Source organism: Hyalella azteca, unplaced genomic scaffold (assembly GCF_000764305.2).
Source record: "Hyalella azteca isolate HAZT.00-mixed unplaced genomic scaffold, Hazt_2.0.2 contig4501, whole genome shotgun sequence".
NCBI lineage: Eukaryota > Metazoa > Arthropoda > Malacostraca > Amphipoda > Hyalellidae > Hyalella > Hyalella azteca.
In genome coordinates, this window is record NW_025934714.1 from 42,644 (window position 1) to 59,105 (window position 16,462).

At 40.7% G+C, this 16,462-nt stretch overlaps 1 protein-coding gene across 1 annotated transcript; it reads right to left on the reverse strand.

Moving 5' to 3' along the window:
• Nucleotides 1-411: 411 nt before the first annotated feature.
• LOC108669375 lies at nucleotides 412-11,739 on the reverse strand. Its single transcript, XM_018156690.2, has 8 exons — nucleotides 10,749-11,739; nucleotides 9,764-10,021; nucleotides 6,260-6,412; nucleotides 5,939-6,032; nucleotides 5,493-5,703; nucleotides 3,909-4,104; nucleotides 2,944-3,531; nucleotides 412-2,663 (listed from the first exon to the last, which is right to left on the reverse strand). The coding sequence occupies exons 1-8, from the start codon at nucleotides 11,577-11,579 to the stop codon at nucleotides 2,115-2,117; spliced, it is 2,880 nt and encodes a 959-aa protein (XP_018012179.1). The 5' UTR covers nucleotides 11,580-11,739; the 3' UTR covers nucleotides 412-2,114.
• Nucleotides 11,740-16,462: the final 4,723 nt, after the last annotated feature.

Below are 16,462 nucleotides of genomic sequence, written 5' to 3' on the forward strand. Positions count from 1 at the left end.
CAGGTTTGCCCGCGCGGGCAACCTGCTCCAACCTGCCACAAGAATGAACATAGGATAATAATGTAAGTGTTCACAGTGAAAACCTGTACGAATAGGCTTCTGTATTCTATGGTTTCAGGCGCCAGCCTGAGCAGGTAACCAGCACGCTGGCAACCTGCTTTCACTGTGTGCGTACCCTAAGAGACGAAGTGACAAGGAGGGACAGATGAAAAGTAACAGAACCTAAGACACCCGAACAAGAGGTCGCTCACACGGGACGTCGGCCGCCCGCACGAGAGAGACAGAGAAGGGAAATGTACGGAACCCTGCCTACATAATAACTTAACCTCACAACTGAGACCAACGGTCAGAAATTGCGAGCTCAGCGGTGGGGCGCTCAGGAACAATCCCCTTAGGACAATTAAAAATAAATGAAGCAACTAATATTTGATTAAACGAATAGAAAAATACGTAAGAATATACAATTCGTGGATGGATTACGAATGAGTTGTAGTAAAGAGCACCCTTTCAAAGCACTGCAAATTCCAAACAACCGCTCCAAACTAAAATAAAGTATTAATTTTAGGACGTCGCATTAAATTCATTCGTCCACTGAAATTGGCACTAACTAAAGTTCAGTAAATACGATCTCTTTAAACCAGACGAAAATGTCTTCATCGTGGTAGTATATAAGCAAGTATTCAAGTACTTAAACAAATGCATGCACCGAAAGATTTTCACAGGCAACGGCGCAGCCAGCCGATGCTGAACGTGAATCAAGAACACGTTCAAGAAGAACACTCGAGATTAACACGTTCAGATGAACATGTTCATCTGAAACAGCGGCGGACGATTGCCAGCGCGATGCAGCCTGTATAACAGGAGCAGCGCTGGTATCTCTAAATGAAAAATAAGAAAATTTTACCCCAACAGCAATAAGGACACAAGAGATCGCTAGCAAATCACGTGGTCGCCTACACAGGTAGAACACAGGACGGAGAGTGCATAGAATCCTGCCTACAGAACAGCTTAAATCCCCCAACTAAGATATGAGCTCTGTGGTGAGCACCTAGGAAGCGCAGGCAAGACAAGCACATTTAAGAGCCATTATGTCTCACTTGAGACAGCTTCGTCGATTAATGGAATTCAGAAGAAGTTGACACACAAAGAACAAACTTTCTTCTAATACAACACATCACTGTTGGCAATATAAATGAAAAAATATGATCGAACCTGATGAAAAATCTTGCTCATCATTAAATTAAACGCATTTGCATTTTCAACTAATGCCAATCATTGCGAAAGGTACAAATGATAAGGAGATGTACAGTCAGTCCTACCCCTTAAATAAAAACTTAAATGGATCAAAAACTTTCTCGATCAATGCCCGACTTCTTCACAGTGTCACATCAGCGTCAGTACCATAAACGCTTTGGATGTATCCTAAAAACATGGGGACTCAATGAGGAATTATGTAGATGCGACTTATCGAATAAAATATTTCACAGAAGTAAAACGCTCATAGGAATGAAAATAAGTACAGTCACGAGAGAGGCCAAGTTTTCCAACACGAACATTGAGTGAGTTGATTACATGGAGCTAGGGTAAATTCTTCCCAGCCGAGTACAGGAAGCACGGAGTGTAGTGTTCCAATAGAAATGTTGCGTCCGGTTTGATTCGTCCAAATAGTCTAATGTGCATTCGTTCATGTGGGGTTAATGGTAATCAGATTATTATAATATCACGAATGTGCAGTAAATATTACCTCAAGGTATGGTTTTCAAAACCATTTGAGCGGCGCACGTCACGAATCAGGGCCACACTTTCACGTGAAGCAGCATTAGTGCTATATGCGGTGGCAAAATAACTTCGAACAACATTAGCACCCACGTCGATGATATTACGTCGCCTTTCTGAGACAAGCTACCGGTATTCTAGCAAGCACATCAATAAACGTCAACAAAAATCGCCGGCGTGCAGCGTGAGAATCGTTAATGATCGCTAGCAGCAGCGTTAGGTCCATCCCACCGCCTCAGCTTGGCACACGGCCTGCTTCCATCTCAACTTGACAGCCCACTCAGAGCATTGCTATTTGGGCAAATTTTACGATTCTTAATCACTATTAAGGTGAAAAATTAATTTTTGTCATTGGCTTTTAAAAGGACTTCAGTTTCTTCAAGATAATCTTGATGAGAAACTCTGGACTGGTCGTCCGCTTCTTCTGAAAATAAGTTGTATGGGTGCGTCTTTGAGCCAAAAGACGAATCCCTTGAGCCTGCAGCAATAGAGGCATCAGAATGATTACAAAGCTTATTGCTTTTCGTATCTGTTAGCATCATATCGTCAAGCTTCTCATCCTGCCGACATGCGACATCAATGGAATTGCGACTTTGATCTGAGGTAGCAGGCGGCAGAGCGACAGGAAGGCAAGTCCCGGCACTCGTGGACTGCTGAGCAATATTGAAAAAGCCCAGCTTGGAAGCAGGCGGTTCTAGGCAGGAGGACTCGGCATTATTGACCGAAAGCGCACGAGAGGTGGACAGTGGGCGCGGCGGCGACGCCAGACGAGCAGCGGGCCGCAGCCTCTCCTCCAGGATGTTGTCAACTGTGGCAGCGATGGACCGCGTAAGTCGCAGGTCCTCCATTATTTCCCAGTAGTCGGCATGAGGAAACATTTGCTGTACCTGCGCAGCAAATATTCCTGCAGTGAAAAATATAACAAGTAAGGTTGCAACTGGATGACAATAAACCAGGTTAAAAACTGGCAAAATTTCCCCCGAGTACCTACACGGATAGCTATCAGAATTAATTGCCATGAGATGAGCGGACAAAAAATAAAGCAGTAAATTGAGTGATACTGTGAATAAATAACAGATACATCTGTGCCAGTAATGTTCATGGCTAGCAATCTCAATGTTTCACTCATTATTATCTTACACAACATAAACAAGACAAGCACTGTACCTGCACAGCCATGGCGTGCACGGAGCTATCAGGCGACACGCCGCGGCGGGCGGGCGGCAGTTGCGTGTGTCGCTGCTCGACGCTGAACGACGACAGCCAACTGACGTAGCGGTAACCATCGCTGCCAGCACTACTGCTGCCGCTTCCTTCTTCTCTTCTCCCTCCTCCATGTGGACCTCGCGAGTCATTATCACCAGTCCAGAACAAACCATCATTCTCGAGCATAAACGATTCAGAACCACGGTCCAGGTCATCAGAGTCTCCTCCAATGGAAGATCCGTCACGTCGAAGGATTGCCTTACCAGTGCCAGTATCCTGATTAAGTTCCTCCTGAACGTCAGACAAGCTACCGGGTAGCGACACGTCTTGATCAGGACTCGGCGTTGTAGTTATTTCTTCAGGCGAAGGATGAGGATCATGTGGGAGAGCCTGGACTCCTGCAGCGGAGATTGCTTCATTGTCAGGGCGCGGGCCGTGACGAGGGGTGCTGTGCTCACTGCTGCTGCTGTCGCTGCCTTGCGTCATCTCCAGCGGGTCAGACGACCTGCGGCTCCAGAGACGAGCCCACAAACTCCGCTGGTTTTGATCCTGAACAAATGCAACTCGTACGAATAACTGTCGTTTAATCTAAGACTAAAGCAGCTCATCAGTAAGCATGACTTATTTCAACTTGTTGTATTGAGCAAAATAAGAAGCAGATTTTAGACATTAAGAAATATGTATATTATACGTAAGTGTCTTCAGTGAGGACAAGCCATTCGTATCAAAGCATCAAAATTTTCCGTTTCAAGTGGCATGAGGTTTTTTCACATCCCTCATAAAAATTTCCCTACATCATGAACACTCTATGAAAGTTGCACTTCTGTTCCGCATTCATAATTGAGAACCAATGAAATCTAACAGCCTAAAATTTCAATAATAAGCATTCGTTTTATGTAATTAAATAGTAGTAAATGTTGACTGACAAGTTGTTGCTGGGGTCGTAAGCGGTGTCGGCAGGTGGGGCAAGAGAGGTGCTGCGGTAGCCAGGCCAGCAGGCAGTCCGTATGGAAGGTGTGGTTACAGGGCAGCTGGCGCCCCACACACACCACCTCCCAGCAGATGGCACACGTCGTGTCCTCGCTTTCATTTTCTCCCACAGCTGGTTTCACTTCAGGGTACCTGCAACACAAATATGAAGTTATTGCACTAAATAAATTATAGCGCAGTAGGGGAAGTGATATGATAGGATGATCAGATAATCAGTTGTCAGTGTGAACGAGGGAGATGCTCAAAATCAAATTTAGGTAAAAGAAAAAGAGGGGAGAACATGACTATACTTTGGAACGGATGAGCAAAATGGGAATAAATCCATCAAGATAGATGGCAAGTGGGTACTGGTTACTAAAAGCTGATATCGGTGAAATTTTTATGACGACGAAAGGGTACCAATGAAAAAATAATTTCATAATAATTTCACTTGGTTGCCAAACTATACATCGTTCAAGTGATGTTTCTCGTTGTCAAAACCTGATGTAGTTTCGTTCAGAAATCAGGGTAACTCTGCTAGGCATTTGGCGAGGCATGCAAACAAGTTGCCTTAAGGCTTATTTCTCATATGTACAACAACTCGATCAATGCTTAACAACTTCTTTCTAGAGCTGTCACGTAAAAAGCTTATTACATGGAGTTTAATCCTGTGAGTGGATTAGCCGCAATATCGCTATATCGTGATATCAATCGCCCATGTAACAGCCATGAAATATCCACGTCTACAGCTGACGGATAATCTTAAAGCCACTACCTCATTCGAGTTTACCACCACCTTCTCACCTTCTGGCGTTACCCCACCTTCTTCTGGCGTTAGTTGGGGCGGGGGCCCAACTAATGCCAGTTCAAAAAATAGGGATACTTCCCTGCCAAGCCTTGTCGCAGCGTCACATGTTGACACTATACGTCAGTGTCTATAACGTTCAAGTATACGAGATGTCAATAGTGAAAATAATATCATAACAAACAATATATAGGACAACCAATCAATTATAACTGGTCGTACGCAATATTAAAGCGGTTTCAGCGTTTATTAGGCCATAGGCCTGTCGCCGATTCTTAACATCGCAGAACATCCACAGCTTGTTGCGGTCTCGAACTCGCAACTCACTGCTACAATTCTGCTGAGCTTAACCGCCCGGCCTCCTTGCCGATTCTGACCAGAAACTGGCGCACAGAGCTGGGATCGAACCCGTGCCTCTCTGCGCCAATCATGGTACTCTGAACTTTAACCACTGGGCCACCCTGCCACAGACTTTGGTAAATTTGGTTTTTGCCACAGACTTTGGTAAATATTGTAAAACAGACTTAGCTCGCTTCAAATACAAAAAATATCACGAGGAAATTTAATGAAATGTAAAAAATGGTCTGACATTGAAAACTATACACAAGTGAAATTTTACGAATTAGCGAGATCGTTTGTAGAAACATGAAGCACTAGAAATAATTTCAAATGATCCGTAGTTGTGAAAATCCCGTGCATATTGTCAACTTCAATGAACGATATAGTAGGCACTGACCGAGCTAAAAGCTTGCGCACTCTGAGGTAGTTGCGGTGAGTTTTGACTTTGTGTTGCAGTTGGTAGAAGAGCAGGCGCAGCTGGAGGCAGATCACCAGCGAGGCCATGGTGAGCATGATGTTACCCCAGACCAACATGTGGATGTGGTGCGCCATGTCTATGCATAACTCGCTCAGCTCGAACACAAGCTCCGTCACGTACACGTACCCGCCTACAAACAAACGAATCTTAAATCGTCACCTAAAACATATCTCAAGTATTATGAGAGAATATGCTAAGTAAATTTCAGACAGAAAAATATTTCTTACAATTCCTATAAGTAAAACATCAAACAGAAAAATTTGATATTTCAGAATTCACGTAATCATATTAAATTTCAAAACAAAAGCTTTGGGTTTATTTCATTTATATCAGAAAATAGTTGCATGCATAAAAAAAAGACAAACCTCGTTTCTCCCAGAGGCCCTGATGGCTTATATCCCAGAGGTAGATACTGTAGCGCGTGATGACGTACAGAGTGCGCACCATCAGCAACACGCACTGCGCACCAGCAATGTTATCTCATAAACATATAACAAACGCACGTTGTTGCTGAGGGTAAAATGCGCAAAAATTTTCACTGTGAAGCAAAGTGATATCAATTAAGATGATAAAACTGGGGTTGGGTCATGGCTGACGACATAGCCAGACATTAAATATTAATGACAAGAAGCATGTGATCAAACGCATATGACTCGTAGACCGAGCGTTCTGTAAAACTTGCCCACCTCTGCTGCCATGAAGGCGAATGTGTTGATGCCAGCATGACAGCCTACGATGCCCGAGATGACGAGGCAGGCTGACGCCAGCAGCAGGATGATCGTCAGTAGCCCCAGCAGACGAAGGTGAGTGCGGCGACCAGTGTGGCCAGAAAATGAGAGCTGCAACGCATTACATACCGGTATTGTACATATTTTACAAAATAAACTGTTAAAGATATAATGAACTGTTGCAGGATAAACTTCGGAAACTATAGCAGTCACTGCGATAAACCAAGTCTCAAGTGAAAAAACTAACTTTAAACAGCAAAAGATGTTTATGAAAAACTAATTCTTGTCAGTGGTATATGCAAATAGACGGTATAGGGTAATGATGCACCAAGTTCACCACGAACTGCACACTCGTTACACAACTCACGTCAAAAAGCCTGGGAAAAATTTGCGTCAGCATTGCTAATGTCTGCGGTCGACGACGAAACAATTACAATGCAAAATACCAAACGGCTGCAAATGAAAATTTTAATACGTACGGTTACGTAAGATTCATAACGGAACTTTATTTGTGTGCATGAGCAATTTAATGTAATATCTCTATTCGGATCTCTGTACAACACGGCCTGTTTTGAAAGTTTGGCGTGAGTGCGCGAGTTGCGCCTGCAGGCAAGTTCGCCTTTCAGGAGTACTACTGGTCTTTGCGTCAGAAATACTTTATCAATATACGGCTATATACGCCCTATATGTTATACCAAGGTGAGGGAACTGGCATACACGCAGCCACGACCGCGGCTGCTCTGACGCGAGGCACAACTGTGGACATCGCACCAGCCAAGCGGCACGCATTACAGTTGCTGCGGTCAATACCGCACGCTTTATATTCGTCTTGGTCTCACTAATGATAAATTCGCATGAAATTTTTAGGTATAAAGTCCTGATCCAGGAGTCGTTAAGTCTCACTAGTGCTGGATTCGTGTTACAAAAAAAATCCTAGCACACAAACTGATATTGATTGATGAACAGGAATGATGAGTTGTGCGATGAGACTGGGCTGAGGGGGATTGAAGGCTGCAAGCTTCAATAATTCACAACTCGGTCATCGCCTGGAAAGGTCAGGGCTAACACCTACAAGACAATGAACGGTAGAGGATAAAATCTGGAAATAGCTGAATACCTCCATGATGATTTATACATTATAAATAATACTGGTGTAGTTTGGCAGAAGATTTTCTTTAATGCAGGTTTCATTGAAGACCAGAGAGTATTTCTTATTGACAATTTTCTTATTGTTTTTCTCTATTCGGCGAATTAGGCTCTTGATAGGAACTGAAAAGTCAAATATCAGGTTTCCAAGGGACATTTTATTATAATTTTAATTTTACGACGTTTCGAATGCAACTTCATTCATTATCAAGTAGAGGAAGAGTTTTGCAACAAGCGAATTTGAAATTTTGAAATGACAATAGTACAAACATAGGGTATTATGGATACAGATTGGAATCAAAGCTTGAATTACGAGAACAATTTTAACGTCCTGACAAATCCGGTAGTTTGTAAATTAATAGTTGGAGACTCATGCTTGATGATGAGAGCCTCAGCTATGGCCAGTCTCGTGGCGTCTGGGCATCTCATGACGATTCTGGTGTGGGTCTCCAACGTCGCGCGAGTGAGGGTCTCATTATGAGCCTCCCTCATGTGGTTCTTCGGTCCTCCGGTCTGGAGGTGGCATGTTAGGCGGCGGCTCAAAGTCGTGCTGGTCAAACCGATGTAATTTACGTTCTGGAGAAGTCTACAACCTTCTTTGTGGCAGGAATATTTGTAAATAACATTAGTTTGTTGTAATGGGCCCGACTTTTTGCATGGGTTATTTTTCATTATCAAATTCTTGACTTTCATGTTTTTATAGTAAATCAGGAGTTTGATTCGGTCAGCTGTGGTTGTGCTTCTGATTTTATTGAGCACAATTGATTCGAGGACTCTTTCGTCAGTCTTGTGGGCTTCAGTCATCTGATTTTGGTAATAAATTGTTATAATACTTTCGTTAGATGCTGGTTCATTGTCCGTTTGGTTTTGTCGTGCTCGGTAGTTTGAGATTTCGCTGTCGATAGTTGTATTCGCATAACCGTTGTTCACCAGGATTTGCTTGCAGGCCTGGAGTTCAGTTCTCAAGTCACTGGCCGATGTACAGGTTTTAAATGCTCTGTGTATTAAGGCGCGAATAGTGCTGGTTTTGTATCGCTGGGGGCATTCACTTGCTTCGTTCAGAACTCTTCCGACGTCTGTAGGTTTTCGGTAAACTGTAGTGATGAACATTGTATCTTCCATTTGTACGAGTACATCGAGGAAGGGCAAGGACTGATTCAGCCCGAATTCGCAGGTGAACGTCAAAACTGAATTGAGTTCTAAGGCCACGCGTAGGCTCCGTCGTGTGATTCTTGTCTCGAACAACGACAAAAATGTCATCGACATATCTACAGTAGATTTCATGCCTGATTGTTGCGTCCGACAAGACTCGGTTTTCTAGTTCGCACATGTAGAATTCAGCAAAGGTTGGACCCAGAGGGCTGCCCATGGCAACACCGTTGATTTGATGGTAAATTTTTTTTATAAATAATACGTACATGGTCAATAAGTAATTTGAAATTGCTAGCAGGTAGGCTGCTGGAAATTTTTTTTTTATTCAAGTGAATCAAGTCTGACGACATGCCGTGAAGTGGGGCGCCAGTTGAAGCGACATGAATGGAAAGATGTGACTTACATCTAAGAGGTTTTATTTTTTTTTAGATAATATTGACCGTGCAAAGAGATAAATAAAGAGACTAATTTATAAATCATCTTCGAAAAATTCGTCAAGTGATTTTTGGATGAAAAGACTTCATCAAGTTGTCTCTGAAGGCAAGTCTTGAAGCTAGCCAACCTCAAAGTTTCAAACAGGTTTATCGAGTTTGTACGTTGAATGAGGACAGGCAAGGTAAGTTCTCATCCGTATATACGGTACTTCTTCGAGTAGGACGCATCTTACTATTCTTTGTTTAAGCAAATCACTGTCGAGGACCTTTCCTAAGCCATCGTCTTCAGAACACAAGTAAATTCCGTGTTCCTCTCATTATACTGCCTATCGTGGTGGCGCGTGAGTTGCTTGGAACTGAACTGCGGTGCATTAGCTCCGTGTTATCATTTTGAAACTTACAACGTATCATACATAATACGTGCTTGTCACTCGCTAAGCACTGCAATTACACGCATGATAACTAACCGCACACTGCCATTAATTTGCCCCCGTACTTCTCAAAATGAAACGTACATGACATGTAAAAGATGAGGACGGCTTCCCGTTTCAGTAGCCCCAACTGAAAACGACTTGGTCTTAGACCGCGATACCGTAATGTCGATGGATTGGTCACGCACGTCTCTGAACGCAATACAATACCTATTTGCTGCACGTAATATTGCAAGCAGCTTGCTGCTCAATTTATAGCGATACAAATTATACAGTAAGTTTTTTTATGTAATACTCACATACTCAAACCTATCTTTGCAGAGCTGGGCCAGGAGATGGAGGAATCCCAGCACGCTAAACCATGAGCACCAGAGCACAGCTTCGTCCATGTGCTTGACGTTCATCACTCCGAACACGAAGATGAATTTATAGAAGACAAAGTTCCAGAACTTGTCCTTGATGTGCTGTTGCTCCGACACCCGCAGCTCGCCGAACACCATGTGCTGGATGGTCGTGCCCAGCAGGATGAGCACACAGTACGCCATGTTGATCAGCGTCTGCACCAAGGAAAAACACGTCGCTAACTTGACTGCACCCACACAAACACGTCGTTAACTTGTCGAGTGCTACCCATGCAATTAAAAAGCATATTGTAAAAATATAATGGCGTTTTAGGAGACAGTTGCCACCCGAGGCTGGCTACGTTCATACAGAAGGTACTTAATAATGAATAATGTGCAAGAACATTCAGGATGGATTGATACTAAAGATAATTATGGAAACGCGTTGTTTGAAGTTTAGTTAGCTTGTCGCTGAGTAAAATAGCTCGTTACTTATATATTACTTGACATTCATAATAGCGAATATTGCAGCCATTTTCAATACCAACGAAAATCTAATTTTCGCCTACTGTGGCCACTCAAAAAATCTAAATTAACTTCTGTAATATAACCTTCAGCGCAGATATTTATTAAACTTCAACTATTCTGTCCATTCATGACAAAATTTTATACTTTATTAAGCAAAAAGTAATCTAAGACAGATCTAGTAGGTTAATCATAATCATCATATATGAACTAGAAATCATACTGCGATATCCAAGGACGTACTATCAAAATTTACAAGTTCATAAGTCCGACTGCTAATCACTGACGGCTTTTCAAGCTGCACTCATCAATCGCAGGCATAAATTTAGCCACTGCCTGCACTTTGGCGAGTTTTGATACTCCGGCCCCGTTTTTTTCGGATTGCTACGCTAATGAACACTGATGAATTAAGTCTCACCCAGATACAGAGCGGCTCATGGAACATGAAGCTGATGATTTCGGGAATGAGGTATGGCGACATCTCCCTCTCCCTGTCGTCGCATGAACGCTCATTGAGAGGCAGGTGAGGCAGGGACAACTGCCCACTGCGTTCGTAGCTGTCGTAGAAGGTGTTGCATTGGTTGCTAACTTTCTTAGCTTCATCACTTTCTTTGTGAGCTGGTGGCGCAAAACTTTCATTGATTGTGGATGATGGCGGTAGAGAGGCATCGTTTGAATGCTTACTTCCCTTGAATGCGATGACGCCAGAGAGTTTAGATTTTTTGTTATACTTCATAGCCAGCTTTCGTGCAGCTTGCAAACAACGGCGTTCGTATTCCTCAGGAGAAAACAGAGTCTTGGACAACAAAAATCTTTGCTGGTTGAAACTTAGATAATTAGTGTAGGCAATATCGTCTGAATTGATTCTTAAGTAGCACATTTCATCGTAAAGAACAGATTTTATTATATCTTCAAACGATTCTTTAAAACAACTATTTACGGATTGGGAATCAAAAGAAGAGGTTAACTGAAAGCTTATGGTGTTTTGTTGCCAAGGATAACAGACTCCCTCGTCATCTGGATCGTTGGGGTTGAAAACCCCCCAATGGAGGGGCAGGTTATTGCTGTGATGGAACCCGTCGTCTCCTTTGGACAGAGCTGACTGGCGTAATGCAAGCTGCTCCTTCCAGTCAGGGTTGATTTTCACTTGCACGCCGGCATAATAAACTGAGCAGAGTAAGCAGAAGACGCTGATGCCAGTGTACCAGGTGATGTTAGGCAGGGGCAGCCGGTCTAATATCACAGGCATCTTGCCAATGCTCTTTGATCTCACAATAATCACCCAAAAAGTATCACAAAATATCACGAGTTAAAGCTTTACATGGGTTTCACTTTCATGAAGTACAGTTTTCACACAAAGGCTTCATTATAGATGTTTTTTAATATATAGGAAACAAACACCCAGAGAAAGAAGCCATCAAATGCTCTGAAATAGGAAAAAAAGACAATTAAATGATATCTTGTTTATAGTGAACACATCCAATACCAGCTAGTTTATACAAATGTCTTCCAAGACTAAATATAATTTATGTGAATTGCTTGTTTCTAAATAATTTCAAGTAATTTTCTCTATTCACATTCTTGATTCTTTCACACAATATTTAGAAAAATTATTAAAAAAAATTATCTACTAGATAAGTGCAAAAATTAAATATAAGAGCATATAATTATTAAGATTTGTGAAAACAATAGGCCATGATCTACAATGGACTGACTGAAAGATATATATACATATAAATATATAGGTATATATATATTGTTTACATACTATACATATAGGTACCGTATAAGTGATCTAGAAGTATTCAATGCAGATACCAGGACTGCAACAAATTAAAATTATGTTTAGGCACAATTTCTGTTGAAAAGTAGACTAATTTCATGGTTTGCATCACTTAGCAACACTTCAAAACAAGTAAAAATGAGTATAACATATTAATTCTGTCAAAGGGGTCTTACTTCATAAATTCTTAATTTTCCATTTTATTCTTTCATTTTTCAGTGTAAATTTTGTCATTTCTCTATTCTTCAAGATGAAGGGCCAATGCAAAATTCATTTATTTTACATTAGTACTTCATCTTGAGGCCAACTTTTCCAACAAATTCTTTATTACTCTGTGGTGTTTTACAGATTTTTATTTGAATAATAAGCCCATTATACTAACAATAAAAATTGAAAATATATTTTCTCATTATTTCTCAAAACTTGTTAAAGTTTCTGTTTAATTGATTACAACTTAATACCTGATGTGATTGTTCACCTCATGTGACACAAGAAAACTTGGTCAATAATTTGTCCTCTAAACTACAATGTTGGAATGTTTATGTTAGGACATGATTTGGTTTGCGAAGTTAATGGAAAACATTAGGTTATGTAGTGTCCTCATGTTGCTATGATATGCGTGTCATTTATCAAAACGATCATTTCTTCAATAATGCAAGGTGTGGGATGTTCTCAGGTGTTTATAGGCACTATAAATAAAATTTTCATTTTTGCTTCCCCTGACTTTAGGAGAATTAGACTCCATTTTTGATGCTGTAGTCTCAAATGTTTGTGTAAAGCTTGTTAAAAGTTCATAAAATAAGATTGAAAAGAGAGTTGTAAATGTAAGCCTGTAGTCAAGTGGCTGAAATAAGAGGAGAATAGTTGATGGACTTTTGTCACATTCTGTAGAGTAACCATTTCATATTTTGACTCCTGAAATAGACTAAAATTTTAGCATATTTGACAAAGAAGGTAGAGCAGGCAGCATTGTGAGCAGAAAATTTCACTAATATGCATCTATGCTTGGCTGTAGAGGAAAGAGGAAAAGATCATGTCATAGTAAAGCTGCATCTGCCACAACAACCAGCAGCAGCTACAATTGAATGTATGTACAAATACAAAAATACATTCATAAATGTATGGAGAGAGGACATGATGGCATTGAATGTACAAATACCCACAAGTTCATAGATGGATGGTGAAAGGAAAAGATTGTGTTGATGCAAAGCTACAACCACTGTGGCAGCAGCTGGCATTGAATGTATGTACATGTATGCACACATACATTCCTGAATGGGTGGTGAGAAAGCATGATTGTGTCACCATACATCTGGAGCTGCCAGCACTGTGGTAACAGCAAGCCAAGAACAAATGCAAGGTCAAAAATAGAATTAGTGCATAGCTGTGCACTAAGAGGATACAATCACATCATTGTCCAGTTGCAGCTGCCACCACTATTGGCAGCAGCAGGCAGTGAATGTATGTAAAGTCAATAATATGTGCATGCACCTAGATAAACGATGCCAGAAAACAATAACTTTGTTGTGCAGAAAAAAGTGCCACTGTGGCAATAAACATATGTATGGTCATAGATCACTAATACACAGCACACTCTTAATGCTGCTCATAAAAAGAGTGCAATGGCATCATCATACAACAACAGCTACTAGCAATGTCAGCAGCAGCAGCAGTTACAAATACATGTACATGCGTAATCTTGCACAAATAGTAGGTATGTATACATACAGGAGTGATGGCCAGCTAACATCATGTTCAAACTAGTATTTTTTGTGCAAAGTACATGTTTTCACTACATATTTTGGTACATCATGCATTAAAGTATGACAATATAAATTATTCAGGCTTTCCCAGTTCTTCATCAACAGTCTCATCCTTAAATTTACATCCATGATCAATCAATCATCAGTCTATAGATCAATCCATCAACACCATCAACATGTACATCCTCCCACTTGTTCTGATTGCTTTTACCTCTCATGTACAACTATTGTAATACCCATAGGTCTGTGCCAGACATATTGATCATAATGTGTGTAGTATATCAGTGCCAGTCATTGCCCATTGGCAATATTGATCAGGGTTGGCAATGATTAAATCAAAATGATTAAATCATGTGATTAAATCACTTGATTTTTTTATTAAAAATTAATTAAATTAAAAATTAATCAATTCTAAAATATCTCTGGTTTGTCACTATGGCCGCCACTGCACAGAGACACCCCGGTGAGAAGGGGCAATCTACTCGAAGAAGCTTCCACATCCAGCAACAAAATTTGTAGCTAAATTAATAAAAATCTTGCAGGATACTAGGAATAGTGGTGTAAAGTTTAACATTTTTACTATCTATGTGGCATAAAGCAAATTAAAGATCATAAATTAACTACCTCTAAAAATCCCTGAAAAAAAGTGTGAAAAGTGAGATTTTGGAAAAGTAACTTTGCTAAGGTCTATGGCAAAAAATATATTTGCTGTATTAAAAAATTTTACTTACATAGAAGTTGCACATATGTGTTGGCTTGAAAACATGACTGACAGAATTTGTGTATCTCGAGAATTTGTGTGCACGACGGGGTAATGAGGGACACCCCCTAAAAACGCATTTACAGTAGAACCTCAGCTAGCAAAGGCTCCAGTTAACCAAAAAATTAATCAACAACAAAGAATTTTGATTACAGTTAACTTGTTTAGCAAAAAATTCATTTAACAAAAAATTAATAAATCATTGGTCACCACAAAATTGTGTATAGAATATCATTTAGTGCTCCAAAAAATAGGATGGTTGCCATTAAAATTTTCCTTTCCATTTCAGGTACTGTAAAATGGGGTAACTTTGACCACTTTTTTTTTCATAATGATGCAATTTTTTTACTTGATAAGTTAAACTTAAATTGAAACATGCAAAATACAGGTCTATACTCTAGCTTTGCTCATCATAAATTGCTGGCTCCTACCTCTCATAGTTTTGATGTAATTTTAAAAAAAGTGATGGTCTTTGTTACCCCAGCTCTTGGGGTTTCTTTGACCGGGTGGTAAAATCAATTTTATTTTTTGTAAAATAACTCCAAATAACTCCAGGTTGTGTTGCATTGTAGTAGAACCTGTCTCTTATACACATCTAGATGTGTATAAGAGACAGTTNAATCATATTTACATGCTGTCTCTTATACACATCTAGATGTGTATAAGAGACAGGTGTTACGTAGCCTCAGTATTAGGCCTTTGATGGCCATTGACAAAATTTTTCTATGTCAAATCATTTTTGAGTTTTGGAGGTTTTTGTTAAAAAAACAAAAAGTGGTCAAAGTTAACCCGCCGGTCAAAGTAACCCCATTTTATGGTATGTTTTATGCTTTTTTTTTTGTTATAGTGAAATGTGAATTCGTTTGACTCAATTAAAATGGTACAAATTTACAAGCTGTCCTGTAAGCTTACAAGTTACAGATACAGAAGAAATGCTACATAGCTCCTGCTGATATGAAGCTTGCAATGGACAAGCAACAAGGTCATTGTAAATGCTCAATGGCATGTCCATGGGCATGGGGCATCCTGGCATGGATACAGATCACATCAATAATTTGGTAATCAGGTAATGTATAGTATGGATATGGGAATATCATATCAATAAATGAATAATGGAAAAACAAGTAAAAATGCAGAAAATGTCACTTATTCTACATCAACAAAGAAAGAGGAGGACTTCGGAGTTCAGAACTTCAGGTTCAGAGTACTGTTACTGTGTTTAGCCAAGTGTGTTAGTAATGATTAATGAATGAGTACGCTTTGCAATTTGCATGCTTCAAATGTTTTAAAATTGACTATTATTTCAAGTGTCCTGTCCTGGATTACCCCATTTCCAACTTCCCAGGGCCAGGGTTTAATTCAAGACGCTTTTCTTTTGTGTCTGGCACAGTGGTGGGCACAGTTCCGCTAATCCGCTAACCGCTAATTAGCAAAGCTAACTTTTTCCTTATTGGATTTGCTGTTCAGTTAACTTTGAAAACCTTTAGCGGACCAATTAGCTTCCGCTAAATTTAGTTCCGCTAACTGGAAGTCCGCTAAAAATGTTTAAAAATCTCTGATTTAATGCTAAGTATCGTAAGCCATGTGCCACGCCCACACCTATACTGCAGTCCTCTGGTGGACGCAATGCTGGCAGGCATCACGAAAAGGTTTGGGCCCCTCCTAGAAGACAAGGAGTGCCAGCTGGCAGCGGCCTTCCACCCTAAGTTTCGCCTGTTCTGGCTGGAAAAGCATAATCACAGCCATCTCAGCAGGGTACAGAAGGCCATGGAGACCGCCGTGGAGACAGCCCTGAGGGAGACCGTTGAGGAGGGCAGCAGCACCAT

What these genes read in the sequence shown, in the direction of transcription:
- LOC108669375 (XM_018156690.2), bottom strand. Translation starts at nt 11,579, where the DNA reads ATGCCTGTGATATTAGACCGGCTGCCCCTGCCTAACATCACCTGGTAC. An exon ending in GGGCCTCTGGGAGAAACGAG is followed by an intron (nt 5,704 to 5,938) that starts GTTTGTCTTTTT and finishes GTTTGTTTGTAG; the next exon opens with GCGGGTACGTGTACGTGACG. An exon ending in GTGCGCAAGCTTTTAGCTCG is followed by an intron (nt 4,105 to 5,492) that starts GTCAGTGCCTAC and finishes TTTGTGTTGCAG; the next exon opens with GTACCCTGAAGTGAAACCAG.